General features: G+C 61.1%; 1 protein-coding gene across 1 annotated transcript; it reads left to right on the top strand.

The window, feature by feature from the left end:
* Window positions 1–464: 464 nt before the first annotated feature.
* SLC17A9 (solute carrier family 17 member 9) lies at window positions 465–14,471 on the top strand. The gene is made up of 13 exons (XM_081097909.1): window positions 465–602; window positions 5,936–6,133; window positions 6,460–6,599; window positions 8,287–8,386; window positions 9,592–9,722; window positions 10,129–10,225; window positions 10,383–10,479; window positions 10,907–10,994; window positions 11,619–11,653; window positions 12,029–12,144; window positions 12,802–12,857; window positions 12,968–12,997; window positions 13,533–14,471. The coding sequence occupies exons 1-13, from the start codon at window positions 544–546 to the stop codon at window positions 13,694–13,696; spliced, it is 1,311 nt and encodes a 436-aa protein (XP_080954035.1). The 5' UTR covers window positions 465–543; the 3' UTR covers window positions 13,697–14,471.
* The last annotated feature ends 6,461 nt before the right edge of the window (window positions 14,472–20,932 follow it).

Below are 20,932 nucleotides of genomic sequence, written 5' to 3'. Positions count from 1 at the left end.
CTCTCTGAAATCAATAAAAATAACTTAAAAAAAAAAAAAGTGTGGTTACACTTGAGTCTTACTGTCCCTGCATCCAGGTAAGACTCCCCTGACTTTCATTTGTTGGCACAGAGTCCTGTGAGGTGCAGACCAGCCATCTCCACTTATAGATGGGGCAGCAGGCTCCTGGCTCAGCAATGGCCACCTGGCCCAGCCCCTACAAAGCTGCAGGGGAGCCCATGCCACCGCCAGGGGTGGGGGGCTGATGGCAGCCTGTGCTGGCGCTCCAGGAGCTCAGGGAGCAGGGCAGATGGCGCGAGCGCCTGAAACAGGGAGGCGTGCTGAAAGCCTCGGGGACAGACACCAGCGGGGCGGGGCGGGAGGAGGGGAGGCCCCGCCTGCTGCGGTTGCCCTCCCCCACCCCGCGGGGTGGCCGTCTGGGGCGACACGTCCTGGGAGCGCCGGACGGAAGCGCTGCTGGGACTGACACGTGGACTTGGGCGGCGCTGTGGGCCGCGGGAGCCGGTCTCGGGACTCAGTGAGCACCGTGGCTGTCCGCTCCTGATGCAGCCGCCCCCGGACAAGGCCCACCAGGACACAGCTGGGGACGCCCAGTGGTCCAGGTGAGGAGGAGGGGCGTGGGCGGGGATCAGGGGAGGGGGCGGCGCATCCTGTGGGGAGAGGATCCTGGGGGAGGCCTCTTGCACCTCATGGGGGGCAGGCACCACCCTGGGGAGGAAGGAGTGGAGTGCACAAGTAACTCCAACCGCGGGACCCTCCTCCCTTCCATCCAGCCCGGGCGGCGGCAAGTGCCCCCTCGCCCACTCCAGGCTGCTGGGGCCCAGGAGGTCATGCGGGCAGGCGGGAGAGGGGGGGTCTGTGAGGCCTGGCTGGGACAGGGGCATCTTCCTGGTTGGGGATGAGCCGGCGCTCACTGGCCTGGCCTCACATGCTGGAACTGACCCTGCCAGGTAGGACCACACGGAGAGCATAGAGGAGCGGTTCAGTCACCCCATGGGGCAGTCAGGGGCTGGGCAGAGGGCCACAGGCGGGAGCCTTCGGCGTGACCGAGGCCTGCCACCACATGCATGTGTGTGATGTGGGCCAGGTCCCCGAGGGGGTCGGAGGAGGAGAACTTGGCAGTAGGAGAGGAAGGGCCCAGGCAGGTTACCCACTCCTTTTCATATCTGTTTCCACTACTGTGTAGACAGGAAGGAGTCGGGAGCCCCCAGAAAAGCCCCCAGGCCACCGAGGCTCAGCGCTGGCTCTGGTTCTGTGGGCTGAGGACCAGCCAGCTGGACCCCGGGCCCAAAGTCAGGCCCTGAAATTCCAGAGCTTGCCCACCTCCAGGTTTGGGTCCCCAGTGAATCTGCTCTCGGGGCCTCCCTGTTGTGGGCAGAATAATGGCCCCCTCCTGCCTCTGCCCCAGCAGAGGGCTGCGGGAAGACCTGAAGGGACAGTCCCCAGTGTTGGGGTCAAGATGAAGGCAAAGCTGCTGAGGAAGAGGGAGAAGCTGGCGTTTGTAAGAAGCCATCCAAAGCCAGGAGGCTCCTGGGGATGGCCAGGGAGCAGGGAGTGTGACCCAAAGCCCAGGCACAGCTCTGGTGTCTCCCAGGTTGGACTGGGGACTGTTAGCGGTGTGCCTGGACCAGGGGTGCTTTTGGCCAGCCTCTCCCTCACTTCCTCCCTCCACAACCTGCTGGTTATGGAGGGAGCCAGGTGGCAGGCCCACTTGGCAGCCAGTTGGGCAGAAGGTTGTGCCCAGGGCTATGGAACAGTCTGCAAACTTCTCTCTTGCGACAGTTTAGTAGCCTGGGCTGGCTTTGCTGTAGCTGCTTTCCTCCACCCGGTGCAAAAGCAGCACTTGAGTCCCAGGGCAGACAGTCAGGACGGCGGTATCCCGGACCGCCTGTGGGTGCTGGATGGAGTCGTGCTCAGTGGGGAGCAGGTTGTTCACACCAATGACTGGATAATAATAATAATAAGTGCTACTGTTGACGCTGCTGGCTCTGTGTGCCCTCTGCTTGGACTGCCACGTCTTGTGCTCACAGCGACCCAGGAGGCAGGGCCGCTCTCCAGCCACATTCCAGGTGAGGGGGCGACCAGCTGCCGTGGACCCACGTGTGCTCTCCGGCTTGCTGCCCTCCTGGCCTACGGCGCCTGCATAGTTCCCGTTTCTGAGTCAAGGGGCCATGTGGCCACGTGTTTGTGTGCGCAGATGCTGCTGGCACAGGGCCATTGCAGGAAGCGTTCCTAGTTGCTTCACAGGAGGCATCTGATGACTTGGACTCAAGCTTGAGGCTCAGGGCTGGTCAGAGTAGGCGGGGCTCAGTCTCAGCCTCTCCTGACCGGTCTTGCCACGCAGGGCTGAGCATTCTGGGTCTGGGTCACCCCTTCCAACCAGACATCCTTGTTCTGTGTCCCCAGCAGCTTAGGGACATCCCTTTGCTCACTTGGCCAACATTGCCCGCCAGCTGAGGGACGGGGCTGTGGAGGCCTCCAGGGCCTAGGGCAGGGGTGGGCAACCTTTTTGTGAGTGCGTACCAAAACCAGCAAAATCTCTGACTCAAAATTATTCTGCATGCCAACCCTAATTTTTTGAGAACATGTTACGCCTACTTGGTATCTCTTAAGGTGTACATATGTGAAGAACCTCGAAGAAATAATAAAATTCATTCGAACGACAAAAACACAGTATATGATAATGAAAAATACATTTATTTTTTAATGTATACATGTACACTGATAGTCCGACAGAAAACTTTATGACTCCGTTTGATATTATCAGTGGGACTTTTGCTGCTGCATCACTGATGACAGAGATTTTACATCAGGTTTATATTTCGTGACCTTCAGAGATATGCACGAGCTACTACTTTCATCCGTCAGGCTACTCCTATTACGAGACTTAACAAAATTCATCACTGAACAAAGATTCACAAGCGTATGTGGATGAAACCAAAACACTGGTCGGATCTAGGAAGGCAGGGAGAGTTAAGGCAGAGGCATAGAAATTGCTCTTCCCCTCTCTCGTCAATCCATGTCTATGGTCTTTAAGATAACTTGTTATGTAAAATTATTTATTTATCTAAGATGCACCTACACTGAATTTATCTGAAAAATAAAAAAGTTGATATTAAGAAAAAAATTGTAAATGGAGGATTATAAGAGGGGGTTTCATGTGCCAGCAAAAGTTACTGGCGTTCCATGTTTGGCACGCATGCCAGGGGTTGCCCACCCCTGGCCTAGGGGGAAAGCAGACAGCACCTTACACCTCCCGGAGGAGTGCGCATGCCAGCGCCTCAGGCTCAGAGCCCAGGTGGCAGAACCCCACATGGAGCCTGCAGCCCTGACCCTCCTGGGTCCCATGTCAGACATGGAGGCGGGCAGGGAGCAAGCACTGCTGGGAGCTCTGGGGCCTTGCAGGTGCCTGGCCTGACCCAACGCCTTCTTCGTTCTGTGAACCCCGGAGGGCGAGTTGGTGGGAGTGCCCCCTCCACCTTGGCCTCCACTGAGACCTGCCGCATCTGCCACCACGAGACAGTTTTTGTCTAGGCTTCTGAGTAGCATTTTAAGAACCAGGAAGTAGGGCCCGGGCATGGCGGCCAGGGTCCCCCCCCAGTAGACACTGAGGGGTCACTGGGCCGTTTCCAAGTACAGCACCTGCCCTGGCCTCTGGGGAGGTGCGGCCAGGCGGGGCTCCACGTTCAGCGTAGGACCTATTTCCCAGGGGCTCTGGGAGGAAGTTCCAATATGTGAAGCAGGTAGCGGCAGAGGGTACCCTGGGGCCTCAGCCTGTGGCACCCCGCTGAGCACCCGCAGAACCAGCTTGAAATGCAACCTCTTCACTGCACACATGGGGAAACTGAGGCTCAGGGAAGAGACGGGCTTTCCAAGTCATGTCGGGCGTGCACCAGACCACAGAAGCCAGCAGGAGCTTCCCAGCTCCAGACGGGACCTGGTCTGCAAACATGGACATGCTGGGGGCAGTAGGCTGGCGGTTTGGAACGTAGATTCATTCATCCCAAAACCCTTGCACGGTGGTCTCGAGCCTGGAATCAGCTGTCTCTGCTTGTGGGGCACAGCAGCCTCTGTGGGCAGCAGGGAGGGTGCTGTACCCTCCTGTCTCCCTCCCCTCTGCAGAGAAGCACAGCAGCCCGGGGGGGGGGGGGGGCAGGCGGCAGAGGAGAGGGACATGGCTGCCATGCCTCCCTCTGGGCCAGTCACAGTGGCTCCTTGTGGGAGCACCTGGAACTTGTGGGGCACCTTGCTGTGTACTGGCTCGTGAAGGAGGCAGACATCATGGGCTCTTCTTCGTTGGGGAAACTGAGGCTTGAGGAGGCCACTTGTCCCAGGTCCTCGTCCCCCCAGCCTTGTCCGCAGCCAGACGGGGCTCCAGCCGTCCTGGGGTGATCTTGGCCTCACCCTGGGCCGTCCTCCCCCATTGTCTGTGCAGCTCGAGCCTGGGGGGGAGCTGGCAGGTGGGAAACCGGCTCTGGGTCCCTGCAGATCAAGCCCCATGTCTGCCGCCCGGACCCCACTTGGTTTCTGGCAGACGCGGCCCCCCACCCCCAGCCCCTGCCCCCTGCCAGGTCCCGACAGGTCCGAATCTGGGGGGTTGGGAGTGAGGGGACAGTCCACTGTCCTTCCTCATAGGCATCCTTCCCTATTCTGCTCTGACAACTGCCCCTGAAGCCCCTGCTGCCCCCGCCTGGCCTCCAGGAACCCTTTTTGGTTCCTGGCTCCTGGCCCCTGCCTTCCTTTCCCTGAGTCCTGCCATTTTCCTGGATGACTTTGATGTCCACAGGGCCCATCGATCCAGCAGCCAGGCCTCTCACCTGTGACCCTCTCCTCCCCTGCAACCTCCTCGAAGCTTCATAGCACTAACACCTCTGGCCCCTTCATCTGCCTGGCCTTTCCCACAGCCTGAGCTTCCCCCTCTGCCATTCCCACCCAGGGAGGACCCAAGCTCCAGGCAGGCGGGCGAGTCCAGGTGCAGACAGGACCCTGAACCCCCAGCTTTAGGGCATTGCCACTGTCCAGACCAGCTGCCTCCAACCGCCACCACACTCTCAGGGATGTCCCCCACAGCACAGGACATTCAAGTCAGCAGGGTGCCTCCTGCCCGCCCCCGTCTCCCACCCACACAAGTGCACTTCGTCTTTAGAAAAGCTGTAGATGTGCAGGATTGCTGGCAAGGTGGCACAGCACGCCCTGAGCTCCGCACTGGTGCCCTTGGTCACACTGAGGTCAGTGTCCCGTGTTTGTCATGGGCAGTGAGCTGGTGTTGACACAGTTACAAACCAAAGTCCACAGTGCGTTCAGGCCTCTGGAGCTCTCTGTGTCCCAGGATCCATGGGGCTCCCACCGGCACTGGGTCCTCGGGGCGGGTCTCCTGGGCGCCTCCACCTGCGGCCCTTGGTTTTGGTGACGGACAGCTGAAAGCACCGGCCAGGAGCTTTGTGGATACTCCCCATGTGGGCATTGTCTGACAACCTTCCCAGCAGCCGGGCAGCCTCACCCCTGCCCAGGTTCTTCCAAGGGGCCGCCCAGCACCGCCTGCCCAAGGTCCTCTGCTGGGCGGACCCAGCTTTTCTGGGGACCCTGCAGGACCCACTGTCCTGCCCCGAACCTGTGGTTGGTCCCATCCCAGCCTCGGGACCCTCCCTCTCTGCCTCCCAGGGGTCCTCTTGCCAGCTCACCGCCCCCTTGGCAGGTACTAGCTGTCACTCCGCCTGGCTGCCTTCTTGGGCCCCTTGGTCTGCAGTCCCGGGCAGCAGCCCGACCACGGTGCGCTTAAGCCGCCACAGCCGCATGCGGTGCTGTGAGCCTCTGTTCGCAACGATCCTGGAGGCCGTCTCCTCCTGGGAGTCAGCAGGCGGCATTCAGACGTTCGGGAGGCCGTGTGTCTTTGTCAGACTCTGCCCCTCGGGGCCTGACCCTTCCTCTCCCGCAGGCCTGAGTGCCAGGCATGGACGGGGACGCTGCTGCTGGGCACGTGCCTGCTGTACTGCGCCCGCGTCAGCATGCCCATCTGCACCGTCTCCATGAGCCAGGACTTCGGCTGGAACAAGAAAGAAGCCGGCATTGTGCTCAGCAGCTTCTTCTGGGGCTACTGCCTGACCCAGATCCTGGGTGGCCACCTGGGGGACCGGTAACTGCCCGCTCCCCGCTCCCGTGCTAGGCTGGAGAGTGCTTGGGGGAAGGCCGACTGGGAGCTGGGAGACCTGAGCCCAGGGGGTTGGGGGCACAGCTACCCTTTGGGTGCTCAGCATCCTAGTGAGAGCTCCTGGGGCAGGCGGGAGGGATGGACGGACTGGCCCCTGTGCTCTCACCGGGGCCCCCTCCGCAGAGGGGTGTGGCTCAGCATGACCCTGGAGAACGGCTCCGCGGAGGGGTGGCCTGACCCCACCTGGCTGTCTCCACGGCAGGATGGCTGGCCCCGCAGCTTCCCCATCACTGCCCTCTCGGCCCCTCCAGGATCGGGGGTGAGAAGGTCATCCTGCTGTCAGCCTCCGCCTGGGGCTTCCTCACCGCCGCCACGCCCCTGCTCGCGCACCTGGGCAGCGCCCACCTGGCCCTCCTGACCTTCTCGCGCGTCCTCACGGGCTTGCTCCAAGGTAGGCACGCTTCAGGGGCTTCCCTCACTGGTGTCAGACTCGCACGGAGCATGTGTGTGCACGTGTGTGTTCATGCAGGCGGTGCACTGTGTGTGCATGTGTGTGCTCCTGTGTGCTCCTGTGTGTGATGGGTGGGCTGCTTGGCCCGACGATGTCTTGGCGCCTAAGTAATTTCCGTTTCTAGAAGCATTTCTGTCCTGGCTGGTCTGTTCAGTGGTTAGAGCATTGGGCCTCGGACTGAAGGGTCTTGGGTTCGATTTCCTGTCAAAGGCACGTACCTGGGTTGCAGGCTTGATCCCCGGTCCCCAGGTCAGGGACATGTGGGAGGCAACCAATCAATGTTTCTCTTTCCCCCTCCAACTTTCCTCCACTCTCTAAAAATCAATGGCAAAAATATCCTCGAGTGAGAATTAACAACAGCAATGAAATAAATAGAAGCATTTCAGAGTCTGGCACATTCTAATGTCAGACGTTCTCCTGCCAAAATGGCTACTCCTGGGTGGCAGCCAAGTTGCTGTCTAACAGCCATCAACACCATGAGGCTGACAGGCATGGTGGGGACATGGGCTCCCATGCCCCGGTCACACTGGACTTCTGGGGAGAGTCCCCAAAGACCCCCGTGGCCCAAGTGAGCAGGTGGCGCCCAGCCCCCGCTCCGGGGAAGGGACGGCCTCTGAGCACCAGCCCTGTAGCGTCCATCTCCTGGGTTCCCCCGAAGGCGTGGGTTCTGGGCCCTTCCTCACCACATCGCCCCACCTGCTCCAGAAGGGACCCCCGGCACCCCCTCAGAGCCTGGCAGGGCATGGGCATGGGCCCTAGGACCCCTGTTCTCCTGGAGCTGGCCTGTGCCTATTTCTGACCAGCCAGCCCCACCCGTCTGGTCTCTGTGCTCCCGTGAGCCCGGCCCAGATGGTCCCCCTGTGGCTCAGGGCTGGTGCTCAGGGTCCTGCCGACCCAGGTCCCGGAGCTGGGCTGTCGGGTGGCCCGCAGCTCAGGTTGTTTCTCCCCATCCTGGGAGGCCAAGGGGCTTTTCTTATGTGCTGGTCTATGGCCCATTATGGGGGACAGACCAGGCTCCGGGGCAGCTGTCACCCTGGGTGGCTGGCACTCTGGTGGGCAGGGCCAGTGCTCTGAGGGGAACCAAGTCCTACTCTGGTCCCCAGCCTCTTACAGCATGACAGGCAAGAGCTGAAGTTTCCAATGCAGTTGTTTAAACTCGAGATTTTTAAGTAATTATAGATTCACAGGAAGTTGCAGAGAAACATATGGGAAGTTCTGTGCTCTCGCCCGCCTCCTGTGGTGACATCTCAAGTAGCTACAGGGAAGCATCACACCCGGACCCAGCACTGTGGTTCCACAGGCCATCGGGTCTCACCTGTTGTATGTGCAGCGTGCGTGTGTGTGTGTGAGATAGCATGTGCTAGTGTGAACCAGTGGGTGTGTGTGCAGGTGGACACGCCACATGCATGTGCCAGGACTGTAGAGCTGGTGTGGAAGCCAGGGTGAAGGTGGCAGAAGTCTTTCCCGCCAGCGCCTCTCATCCAAGCTGAGCATCTCCTTAGCCAAGTGTTGCTGCTGGCTCCTTGGGGCGATGCGAGCTTGAAGGACACCCCAAGCTTGAATAATCCCCGACGGGGAACTTCCCAGCCGGCCTCACCCTCGGCGGCTGCACTCTCTGCTTCTCCAGGGGTTTACTTCCCTGCACTGACCAGCCTGCTGTCGCAGAAGGTCCGGGAGAGTGAGCGAGCCTTCACCTATAGCACCGTGGGGGCCGGCTCCCAGTTCGGGTAAGTCCGAGCCTCTGGGGGTGGGGGGGTGGGGGAGACAAAGTGCGTGGCCCCAGCAAAGCCCCGTCGGTGGTGGAACAGGCCACGTGGGTGCCTCTGTGGCTCCAAGTGACTGGGTCCGGCTGGTTCTGTGCTCCAGGCAGCGCTGTGCACAGGTGCTGGCGGCAGGCGAGTGGCTGGGCTGTGCTCGTGGGCCAGGGCAGCAGCACTTTGTCAAGCTCCCTTTCACATGTGCTGGTGGAGCCAGATGTGGGGAGTGGCCTCCGATGGGAGGTGGCCTGCACTCGTCCTGGCCGGCACACGTCACATCTGGAAGTGAGAACCTGTGCCCTGCCCCCCGGCTCTGTGTGGAAGGACAGCTCCCTGTCCTGATGGGCTTCCTGACCCCAAGGTCCACGCAGAATTTAGAGGGGCAAGGGGCGCCCCTGGGTGGGCTGGGGCAGCCCAAATAAGAACCCAGGGTGCCCAGTGCAGTGTGATGTTCAGAGAAGCAATACAGGACAACACTCCGCATTTATCTGGAATCCCGCTTCCCTGGGTGTCCCCGGCCCATGGCGGGGGGCAGGGAAATGGAGGCTTAGAGAGGAAGCGACCCCCGCAGGCCCAGTGGCCTCAGTCTGAGCCCAGCTTTTTTTCTCCTTTACTATCTCCTGGCCAAACCTTGGCAGATGGGGTGGTGGAGAAGCAGCCCCTGAACAGTGATGTTTGGGGGTTGAGGCCCCAGGGGTTGGGGGTTTTGGTTTAGAGAGACCCACACCGCAGTTTCAGAACTCCTTCTTTTTATTTATTTATTTATTTATTTATTTATTTATTTAAAAAATATATTGGTATTAATTTCAAAGAGGAAGGGAGAGGGAGGAAGGGAGAGAGAGAGAGAGAGAGAGAGAGAGAGAGAGAGAGAGAGAAACATCAATGATGAGAGAGAATCATGGATTGGCTGCCTCCTGCAGGCCCCACCCTGGGGATGGAGCCTGCAACCTAGACATGTGCCCTGACTAGGAATTGAACCACGACCTCCTGGTTCATAGGTTGATTCTCAACCACTGAGCCAGGCCGGCCGAGCTCAGGCCCCCTTATGGGCCGCGGAACAAGACATTCAAGTACCACAGCGCCCCTGTGCCCTGCCTCAGCCACAGGGCTGGGCGGGTCCAGGCGCCTCCTTGCCTGGGTGAAGCCGAGTCATGGCCACTGTCCTCTTGCTCCAGGACGCTGGTGACGGGGGCAGTGGGCTCCCTGCTCCTGGACTGGTGCGGCTGGCAGAGCGTCTTCTACCTCTCCGGTGGCCTCACCCTGCTGTGGGTGTGTTACGTGTACAGGTACCTGCTGAGCAAACAAGGTAACTGCGGCCGTGTAGGCACAGCCTGCAAATTCGGCCGCCCAGGAAGGGTGAGGGCCTGGAGCCCGGGCCCCGCTGGCCGCCACCAAATGTGAAGATCACAGAGCAGCCCCAGCTCAGGGGACCAGGGGCTGCAGCTCAGCCCCAGACGAGCACCTCAGAAAACATGCCTGCGCTACCTGCCCCACCTCCCCCACCCCCTCAGCTGCGTGTCAGATGGCAGAAGAGGGGATGGGGGCTCAGGGCTGGGGGAGGGGGGATGATCAGAAAAGTGGACCCTCGAAGGCACTGGACACAGTGGGAGGGACCCCCTACCCCCCGCCCCATCAATGGGTCTTAAGAGCAGAGCAGCCGCCGTCCCCTGATTCCAAGCAGCTTTCACACAGGCACCCCTTGCTCCCTCCAGATCGCATTCTGGCCTTGGGCGTTTTGGCGCAAGGCCTGCCGATGGCCAGGCACACCAGGGTTCCCTGGAGACAGCTCTTCCGGAAGCCTTCTGTTTGGTGAGCTGGCTGGGCGGGGTCACCTGGTGGGGCAGGGGCAGAGGGTGGGGACACTGGGTGTCCTTAGCACTGACTGGTCACAGAGCCAGGGTCTCCCACGGTCTCTGGCCGCCCTGGGGGCTGGGGACCATGGACCTGAGAGGCACCCCCCCTGCAGGGCGGCCGTCTTCTCCCAGCTCTCAGCTGCCTGCTCCTTCTTCATCCTGCTGTCCTGGCTGCCGACCTTCTTTAAGGAGACCTTTCCCAGCTCCAAGGTGGGTGGGCCGCCTGGGCTCCGCAGGGCGAAGCCGCACCGCATGGCCAGCGCCACGCCCGTGTGCAGAGGGCCCTGCCGTCCCGCCCACGCGGTCCTGACCCCTGACCCCGCAACGCCACACTCAGCCCAGGCCTGTGACTGGGCCTGCCATCTGTGACGGTCATTTCTGAGGAGGGCCCAGCAGGGGCCTGATGCGAACGGGGATGTCACCTCCCGGTCCTGGTGGCCAGGACCCCCTGAGCGGTACCCTCCTCCCCCAACTCCCCCCACCCCCTGCTCTGCCCTGGGAGATTCGGCAGCAGGGGAGACTGTGCCGGGGTCTAGCCCCGTGGGGATGGGTTAGGGAGGCCCAACCCCAGGGTGAGGATGAGGGTGGGGGCTGGTGCCAGCCTGGCTGCCTCTGAGACCCGCCTCCCTCTCCACAGGGCTGGGTCTTCAACGTGGTGCCCTGGCTGGTGGCGATTCCCGCCAGTCTGTTCAGCGGGTTTCTCTCTGACCATCTCATCAGTCAGGGTGAGCCCTGGGGATGGGAATTGGGGGAGCCATGCCTGGACTCACCCCGCTGTGGGAGGGGGAGGCGCCCCTCCTGGGAGGGCAGCCACAGCGATGGGAAGAGGCCATGGCCCCTGAGGACCAAGCTGGGAGAGTGAGACCCCAGCCCTTCAGAGGCAGCGGGTGACCCCCACCTCAGTTAAGAGTGGACTTGGGGTGCAGCGAGAGGATCCGAGTCCCCCTGTGAGTGAAGTTCCCTCCCAAGGGCTGGTTGCAGCCCCCACCCTCTTCAGAGGTGGAAAGGGCACCTGGTGGGGTCAGAGTCGAAATCAGGTGTGATCGGGCCCGAAGGCACATTTTAACCGTCAGAGTGGCCTTCCTTCCACGCACCTGCCCGGCCTCAGCCTCGGGTCCTGGGAGCGCAGACGAACCTCAGAGTGGATGCACCACAGCACACACACGAGTGTGCACATGCCTCTCCCACGACACAGAATATCGCGGCTTGAGCCTGGGGCCTCTCCCTGCTCCCTCCTGCAGCTCTGCCGGGGGCGGGCGGGGGGAGGGGTTCCACTGTGGGTGCTGTCGGAGGGAGGGGTCAATGCAAACGGTGCCGTGGGAACGCATCCTGGTCTCCCCTCTGTCCAGGTTATAGAACCATCACCGTGCGGAAGTTCATGCAGGTATGGAGGCCGTGAGATGGCTGTCTTTGGGCATCCTGTTTACTCCTGGGACACGAGGGTTGTGTCCCCAAACCCCCTGACCCAGAAGGCGGCTGGTGTAGCAGGGCCATTGGAGGGTGCCCTGGTCGTGCTGGGGCCGGTGTGGCCCCCCCTCCTCGGAACTGTGTGTGCGGCTCTCTGTGCCCTTTTGAGCCCCAGCACCCATTCAGGGCCTGCATTTGCTCACATCTAATGGCGTCTGTCCACTTGAGGTTCAACCAGCAGGGATAGCTCACCCCACACACCTGCCCCCCCGCTGGGGCGGCCCATGCTTGGGAGGGGTACCCCTGGCCCTTTGCTGGCACAGCCCCGCCTGACCCTAGTGTCTGTCCGCAGGTGATGGGCCTGGGCCTGTCCAGCGTATTTGCCCTGTGTTTGGGTCACACCTCCAGCTTTTGTAAGTCTGTGTTCTTTGCATCAGCCTCCATCGGCCTGCAGACCTTCAACCACAGGTAAGGGCCCACGCCCTGCCCACCAGAGACGCCCATCTGCCCTCGGCCTTCAGCACTGCAGCCTGGTGCGCAGGGGCAGCCGCCTGGCTCAGGCCGTGTGGAGGGCGGGCCATGGCAGGTCCACGCACGAGCCACAGACGCAAACGGTTGTCTGGTATCAGTGGGCGTGGACCTGGGCCATTTGAAGAAACAAACACTGTGCTGGGGGAGGGTTTGGGGGAGGGCTTGGGGGAGGCGGCATCTCCAGGCAGCGTCTTGTCCACCGGGAGGAGCAGTTCATCCAGTCCATGCCCATCCGCGGCCGGTGCCAGTCCTTCCAGTGCCCAGCATCAGCCCCGTTTAATCAGAGGGACTTCACGGGGAGTCGTTTCGGGAATTGTCATTTTTCAGATTTATGGACCGCAAAGGAGTGTACATTCGGCAAGCTGGCCTTCTTGTTTGTTTCATCCTGGGAGTGGGGCCCTCGCTGTGTCACTACCCATACGGGGAGCTGGGAGCTCAGATGGCCCACGCGTGGCCGAGCGTCTGGGCACGGCCCGGAAGCACCTGCTGGGCTGCCCTGAGCCCCCAATGGTCTCCAGGTGCTCAGAGGCCTGCCGTTAGTTCCGTGGATGGTGGCTGCCCGTGGTCACCTGCCACGTGCTCTCCTCCCCACAGCGGCATTTCTGTTAACATTCAGGACCTGGCCCCGTCCTGCGCTGGTGTGCTCTTTGGTGAGGACCCTGGCCCCTGCCCGGAGCCTCGGCAGCTGCTCCCAGGTGGGCTGCCTGGGAGGGTCACAGTGGGACCCCTCTGATGGTCTTCCTCTCTGCCCTGTCCGCAGGTGTGGCCAACACAGCTGGGGCCTTGGCAGGTGAGAAGCGGGCGGGGGTCCCCTGCCGGCGGTGCCCGGGACACCCCCTGGCTCCCCACCCCGTGTCCTCCCACCACCCTCTGGCCATGCAGGGTGGGGTGTGGCACCCTTCAGGGGGGTCCAGCAGTGTCAGATCAGTGTGGTGGGGGCACACCTCCACGCTGTCCAGAGAGAGAACAGAGTTGCGTTCTGCAGGGTTCACCTCCCCCGCACTGTAGGGTTCACCTGCCCTTCAAATGTGAGTCAAATCCCCAAGGTCCCGGGTCCCCATGGGTCAAGTGCCTGGATGACAGAACACGGCCCTCCCACCGCCCCAGCCCCGCTGGAGGCACAGAGGCGGCCTGTCTCCTGCAGGGCCTGGGAGGCCTCTGCCCCCTGAGACTGGCCGGCCTTCAGACACCGAATTTGGCTCTCGCTTCAGGCCCCTTTCCTCCAGGCACCGCCCCCCCCCCCCCCCCCCCCGCAACAGCTCCTCTCACCCAGACTGCCTGGGACTGCCTGTCACTCACCCTGCTGTCCCCTCTCTTGGGTGCAGGTGTTGTGGGTGTGGGCCTGGGTGGTTACCTGATCGAGACCACGGGCTCCTGGACGTCCGTGTTCAACCTGGTGGCCGCGGTCAGCAGCCTGGGGCTGTGCACCTTCCTGATGTTCGGAAAGGCCCAGAGGGTGGACCTGAGCCCCAGGCAGGAGGACCTCTAGCTGTCCGCCCCCCACCCCAAGGCCCGTCCATCAGCCTTGGGCGAGTGGCTTCATTTAAGAGCCTCTCCTCTTGACTGCAAACATGGGACCTCGGAGAGTGAGCCTCGGTGGAGCAGGAGTGGGGCCTCAGTATCCCCTCTGCCACGGGGTGCGTGCCCTACTCAGCACTGGTGGGCCTGTCACCGGTGACTGGAGTCAGTGTAGAGCCAGGTGTGCCCCTGCCCTCAGCCGCCTGGGAGCAGTGGCTGGCACAGGGCCTGGACTGCACTCCGTCCCCAACACTGCTTTGCTTTGTTTCTTGGCACTCGGGGCCGGATCATTCTCTGGGGGGGGGGGGGGCATCCTGTGTACTATGGGGGATTGAGCAGCATCCTTGGCCCCCAACACTGTCTCCTGATGTCACCAAGTGTCCCCCGGCTTGGGTGGGGGGCAGTGAGCTCCAGCCCTTTGGCTGTCTTTGGACCCAACCCCAAGGTCTCCCTCCGTGGATCCCCAGACACTAGCAATGCGCTCTGCTTCCCTGGCACCCGGTGCCATTGTGTGGGAACCTGGCACCCTCTCCTGCCCAAGCCGTTCCCCAGAACCAGGCGACCCTGCCTTCCGGTTTACGACAGAGGAGCCATCACTCATGAATAATAGGTGTCGCCAGATGTATATGGAGAGAAAAGAAATATAAAATGTGGGGAACGTACCAAAGCCTTATTTAAATGACTATTCATTTATTTAAAAGAAGACTGTTATTTTAAAGCACATTGTTAAAAGAATAAATACTTGTAAAATATTTTTTGAACTCATTCATGAGGAAACCAGTAAAGTGTTACAAACAGGTCAAAGGAGAGCCCCAAAAACAGACCCAGGGGTAGCCAGGGCACTGCATGGGGCGAGGTGCTGCGTGACCCCACGGCTGGTGTCAGGGACAGGGGCACTGCTATCAGCTCCCCACAGAGCCCAGCAGCCCCGCCCACAGTCACACAGCCCAGGCCAACTGTGCAGGGACATCTGTTGGTTCCTATTTCAGCACAAACTTCCCCCACCGTCTCCCCACTTTTTTTTTTAATCCTCACCTGAAGATATTTTTCCATTGATTTTTAGAGAGAGTGGAAGAGAGAGGGAAAGACAGAGAGAAATATCAATGTGAGAAGAACATATCGATTGGTTGCCTCCTGCATGTGCCCCAGGGAGGAGCCTGCAACTGAGGTACGTGCCCTTGACTGGAATCGAACCCGGGACCCTTCATTCTGCAGACCGACGCTCTATCCACTGAGAAAACTGGCCTAGGGCTAGTCTCCCCACTTTTAATTAGAAAGAATCTGAGAGATTCTTTTTTTAAAAAAATATTTTTATTAATTTCAGAAAGGAAGGGAGAGGGAGAGAGACAGAAACATCAATGATGAGAGAGAATCATGGATTGGCTGCCTCCTGCACGCCCCCCACTGGGGATCTAGCCCAAAACCCAGGTATGTGCCCTTAACTGGAATCGAACCAGCACCCTTTGGTCCGCAGGCCGACACTCTATCCACTGAGCCAAACCGGCCAGGTTGAATCTGAGAGATTCTTGGTCACAAAGTGAGTCTGGCGGGTGGGCTGGGCCTGTTTGCAGAGGTGCAGGGAGAACGCGAATGTCCCATAAAGGCCTTGGGTTTGCTCGGCTGGGGTTTCATGAGCAACCTCAAGTAGACCCACTTCTGTGGCCCGCTGTCCTGAGGCAGCTCCCAGGACACAACAGGAGGGCCACCGTGGCAACCGCATGTGAGCGGCAGCTCAGCGACAGGAGTGCATTCGCCCTACTGTGCAGCCGCCACCACCATCTCCAGAACATTTTCATCCTGTGAACTGACACTCTGTCCCCATTAAACACTCACTCCCCGGCCCAGACACTGGCACCCACCCTTCTAGTCTGTGGTTCTGACGACTCTAAGCACCTCGTATAAGTGGAACCATGGACCATTTGTCTCTAGTGACTGACTTGCCCACTCAGCATAATGCCCCCAGGCTCCCCGTGTGGAGCAGGTGTCGGGCTTCCTTCCTCTTTCCGTCCTGTGTGGATGGGCCACTGCTGGGCATGCTCACCCTTCCTCCCGTCTGACGACGCCGACTGTCGGGCCTGAGTCCCTCTGCCAGGAACTGGGCCTCCTTGTACACTGGGTATCGGACAGAGAAGACATGAGAAGTCACGGGCGTAGAGAGAGTCTTTATTGTAGCCCAAGTAGCCATGGCTAACAAGGAGCCATCAGTCAAAACAGTTCTTCAAAGCAGTCGCTGAGGCAGCAGCCGCACCCGGCTCGTCAATAATACGTCTTTCCTGCAAAGCGGCCTCCAACATAGGAGCTACGCAAACGCAGTCGCCCCAACGAGCAGCACGCACGCTGGTCAGCAACATACTTCACACCAACGCAGACAAAAGAGGCTTCCTGCCGCGTGAGGCCTCCGTCTCTGCGTTGCAGAAGGGCGCGCTGTGCGTGCGTGAGATCGCTGTGCTCTTGCTTCTGCGCTCTTGGCGTGAACGCTGGATAGGGCCCACAACTGTGCTGTGCGCATCCATTCGTCTGTGGGCGCCTGGGTTGCTCCTCCCTCCTGGCTGTTGTGAACATGCAGCTGTGAACCAGGGTGCGGTGAACACCTGTGTTTTTAATCCATCACAAGCTATAAACTCTGAGAGGCGGCCCTCCCCACGGGAGCCAGGGTCCAGGCGGTGACGGTGGCTCTGTGCCGAAGGGGAGCCCCAGGCACCCTGGAACGGGTGCTCACGGGCCTCCTGGTGCTGGGGCTGGTCACAGTTCTGCCACTCCTCACAAGACAGAGGCCGAGGCCGCGTGTGGGGTTTGGGGGTGCAGGGCCCAGTACAGCAGGTGGGCCCAGCCTCCTCCCCTCAGAGACGGTTCTGGTCCAGAATGTCACCCTAATCCTTGGGTGGGGTCTCCTTAACCCTCCCCAGGCTGACGTTGGACCCCAGCACAGAGAGCTCCATGGAGTCGGGGGGAGTGTTTGCGGGCAGGGAGGGTGCTGATAACAGCGGCGTGGTCCCTCGGTGGGAGGGCGCCCAGTGCTATCTGGTGCAGTCAAGTCAGACATGTCCCCACCTCTGGCAGGGTCCCAACACCATGCCCAACCCTGCCTGTCCCTTAGCTCCCGAAGGAGGGGCTCGCCACCTGGAACTAGGCGTATGTAACCTGCACAGCCCACCACCAGGAGGCGCCTCAGGAGGGCACGGCTGTTGTCACCCCACAGCTGGCCGACAGAGGGTGCTGTCGGACAGGGCTGTGCCCACTCTTGCCCCAGTTCCTGTTCCCAGACTCCTCCAGCACCCGTGGCAGCTGCCCCCTCAGTGGGAGCTGATGTTCCTCTCTCCACAGGGAGGGAATGGGTGGGAGGCGGGACAGCTCAGAGCACCGCACGGGCGATGGTGGGGGAGTCACCACCAGGTTGTGTGTGGGGGAGGGCTGGAGGCTGGACACCGTGGAAAGAAGGGGGACAGAGGAAGGGCGGGCCTGGGGCCAACCCTGCTGATCCCTCCCAGGTGGCTCCTCAGGGGCCGTGGCTCCCCTGTTTCCACCTGTGCCTGACCTGAGTTTGAAACCCTGGCCCTGTCCTTCCCCTCCGTCCAGGGACAGTCAGGGATGTGCCTCTGGCCAGCCAGATACAGCCCTTCCGTCCAGTGGGGGGCTTCCTGCCGCCACCCCCAGTGCACCTCGTCTCCAATGTTCCGTCCCTACCGAGTCAGGACGTTGGGCAGCACGTGGCCTCAGGACAGTTTCTGTGCCTGGGACTTGGGAAGCAGGAGACCCCTGGGAGGGGCCGGCCCTGCTCTGACTCCCTAGTTAGCACTCTGCTGTAGCCCATCTGGCCTGTGGGCTCCTGTCACGGATTCTCTCCAGAATCACCCCTAATCGGTGGCTTCCCAGCAGTTCTCGGCAGGATGAGCACCAGGCGGAGAGGGCCTGGTCTGCAGTCAGCATGCGGGGAGGACCCTGGGGGGGTGGGCCCGGCCCCTGACCAGCCCTTTGGGACAGGCTGCTCTCCAGCTTAGTGAGAGCATTCAGTTCATTTGCAGAAAAGCGGAGAGCGGAGAGAGGGCCTGGCGAGCCCTGTCCAGCCGGCTGCCCGAGTGGGGACGGCCACCTCCCAGCGCAGGCCCAAGCGGTCGGCCTGGCCAGGCCTTTCTTCCTTGCTTCTTGCTCTGTCTGGGGCGGCACCTCCTTGTTTACAAACTAATGTCTTTGTCCACGGGCAGAGCTCACCAGCAAGACTGAAAGGCGTTTGAAGAGTAAATGTTTTCCTGTTTCAGCTGACATTCAATTTTAATGACTTTTTGAACAAAGTAACTATTAAACGGGCGAGTTCACCATCTCCTGATGTCTGACAGGTGCTTGCCAGTGGGAGGCAGATGCTAGTCGCATTTCCGAACAGCCCACCAATCACCAGCCGGCTTTCCCCTTTGTCTGTGGCACTGCCAATGGCCAACTTGTTCTTCAGAAGTGGCCACCGTGGCCTGTCAATCAACTCTTGCCGTAGGCGCTTTTTGGCGATTAGAAGCCCCTTAGAGAGTGAGAAGTCCAAATTAGTTTTAAATAAAAAATAAGAATATTCATGCTGCTGAGCATCTAAAGGTAAGAGTAACAGCAGAGTCCAGACCGCCAGCCAGGGCCTTGGGACCCGGACCCACTGGGGTCCCCTGGGATGGGGCACAAACACGGAGGCAGGAAGACAGGTCGGGGGGGGGGGGGAGCGGTGAGTGACAGGCCAGGCTGAGACACAGCCGTCGGAGAGCGGGGAGACGGGTGGCGGGCGGCACGATCCAGGGGACTCGGCGCCTCTGTAGGATGCGAAAGCTCATGCGGAGGACGGGGAGGGGAGTCGGTCTCCTTGAGAGGAGACCAACGTCCTCTTTGAAGAGCTGACAGGACACAGCATCTTGCTGGATGGTGTGGGCTGCCTGGCGGTGATGGTGTGCTCCCGGGCTGGCTCCCTGCCCTCCCTCTGGCCTGGCCAAGTGGGGCCACCCCTCCGTGGACAGGAAGTCACGGCTGGCTGTGGTCTCCCCTGGGAGTTGGGGTAATGCTGCCTGACCCTGCTCGCACCCTTGCTGGGCTCTGGCCCTGGGCCCTGCCTGAGGCCCAGCTCCTGAAGCCGGCCTGGAGCCGTGCGGACGGAGAAATGGGCTGGGCTGGGGGAAGTCAGGGTGGCTTTGGAGGAGGTGGCATCTGCTGGGCCTGGTGGGCAAGGCAGGAAGAGGCGATGAGGGGCACTTGGGCTCCGGGACCAGCAGTGTGGGCTGCAGGCGGACACCTCGGTGCGGGCCTGGGAGTGAGTGTCAGGCCTGTGGGCTGCATGGAAGGTCCGGAATCTCCTGACTCTACTCCTCCAGCTCTTAGAAAGTCCTGGCACCAGGGTTGGGGATGGATCCAGGGGTGCCCTAGCCAACCTGTTGTGGGGCCACCTGGGGCTGTCCCCAGGGTCCTCAGTGCACCTGACAGGCCACTGCCTTCCCCTCCATTCGGAGGGGCTCATCGAAGCCCAGACGGGAGTTTGGACCAGGCTTGGGCTCAAAGCCCCACCTGGAAGCCCGAGGCCTTCACCAGAGACCCCCCGCTCTGACCCTTTTCAAGGCTCCTCCGTGGCGTGGCCAGGCCAGCACCTCGCGTCTTCTCTCGCTTGGTAACGTGGCAGTGTGCGACGGACCCAAGTGTGTCGCTCCGCCATCAGCTGATGGCTTCCGGGTTGATTCCCTCGCTTGGCTCCTTTTTGGAATGAACGTGCCGAGCAGCCGTGCGGGCGGCACAGGAGGCTCTGCTGGAGTTCACACACCCTCCCTCAGCCTTCCGCTGCTCCTGTCCAGGGCGGGTCCCAGCACACGTTCACCCGCCAGAGTGAGCAGATTCTAACGCCGCAGCCAGGACGGACAGGACGGGACGGGACAGGACGGGACTGGGCAGGACAGGACGGGGCAGGACAGGACGGGACGGGACAGGACGGGACTGGGCAGGACAGGACGGGACGGGACAGGACGGGACTGGGCAGGACAGGACGGGGCAGGACAGGACAGGCGGGACGGAGCCTGGTGAGTGCCCGTTGTGGCTCTGGGGAGTGGCTGGTGTCCACTGTGCATTGTGCCTGAACATCCAGCAAAGCCCTCGCCATGCTATTAAATAGTTTAGCAAATGAAACATTTTTAAATGTTCAGCCAGATGTCCAAGTTGACAAAGTGCTCACGGCATTTGACTGATAAAGAGCCAGAGCACGGTGCACGCCTGAGGAGCCCGGAGCAAGGGAGGGATGTGAAAACACCCGCTCCTTTGTGTGGTGCGGGCAGCCGGCGCAGAGGTTTGAGGGGCGCCCATCTGTCGCTGTGTCCATCCGATCCCTGAGCAGCGCTGCTCTGCAGCAGCCCTGAGAGGGGGCTGGTCACGAAGCACGCGCCATCAGTATTCATGGCGGGCCGGCGCTCACAGGGAGGACAGCAGCCTCGGCTCCTTGCTTTGGTTACTGGAATCTGTTTCCTGGCAAACTCTGCCTCCTGAAGCCGCAGACGCATCCGAGACACAGACAGGGACCCAGAGAGGCCACGGTCCCCTCCTGGGCAGAGGGAGACTCCGGCCAGGCCCCACCTGAAGGCAGGCTCTCCCCAGGCTGAGGGGTGAGTAGTGGGGGGATACGAGCTGAGGACAGGCCAGCAGAACGCGTGGGAATCGGCAGAAAGCCTGGGCTCACTTATATCTAACCCCCTGCGTCACCCAGACCCCCTACATGTGGAAGTGCCCGCAAGCTATGGCAGGGGCTGAGTCCAGCCTTCAGAGCTTGTGTCTGCCAGGAGAGCATCCAGCCTTGATCTCGGCAGTGGGACGCCAGGGTCCCCCAGGGTCTCGTGCAGGGAGCCTCCTTCCCGGGAGCCACGCTTTCCTCCCTCTGCGGGGCGTCGCTGACTGTCCTGGGAGGCAGTGACCTCTGGCCTCTGGGCCATGTCTGTCCCCTTCGCCCCTTCTTCAGTGCTGGGTGGTGCCCGGTGTGAGAGGCGCTCGGTATGTGGGTATGGCCGCCCTTCCCAGCTTTCGGTGGGGTATCTCACCGGGTCCCCTACAGGGTCCCCGGTCATCCCCACGGAGCCCTGTCGCCAGTGCCCTGCCCAAGCACTAGGAGAGGAGCATGCAGGTGCACGGGCTCTATCAGCCCCCGCTATTGTCTCTAATAAGTGCTCATGCTAGTGCAGGGGACGGGTTTAACAGCAATAATGACTTGGTT

Source organism: Myotis nattereri, assembly GCF_964212035.1.
Source record: "Myotis nattereri genome assembly, chromosome: 8".
In the NCBI taxonomy this organism is placed as follows: domain Eukaryota; kingdom Metazoa; phylum Chordata; class Mammalia; order Chiroptera; family Vespertilionidae; genus Myotis; species Myotis nattereri.
This window is presented reverse-complemented; position numbering and strand designations above follow the sequence as displayed.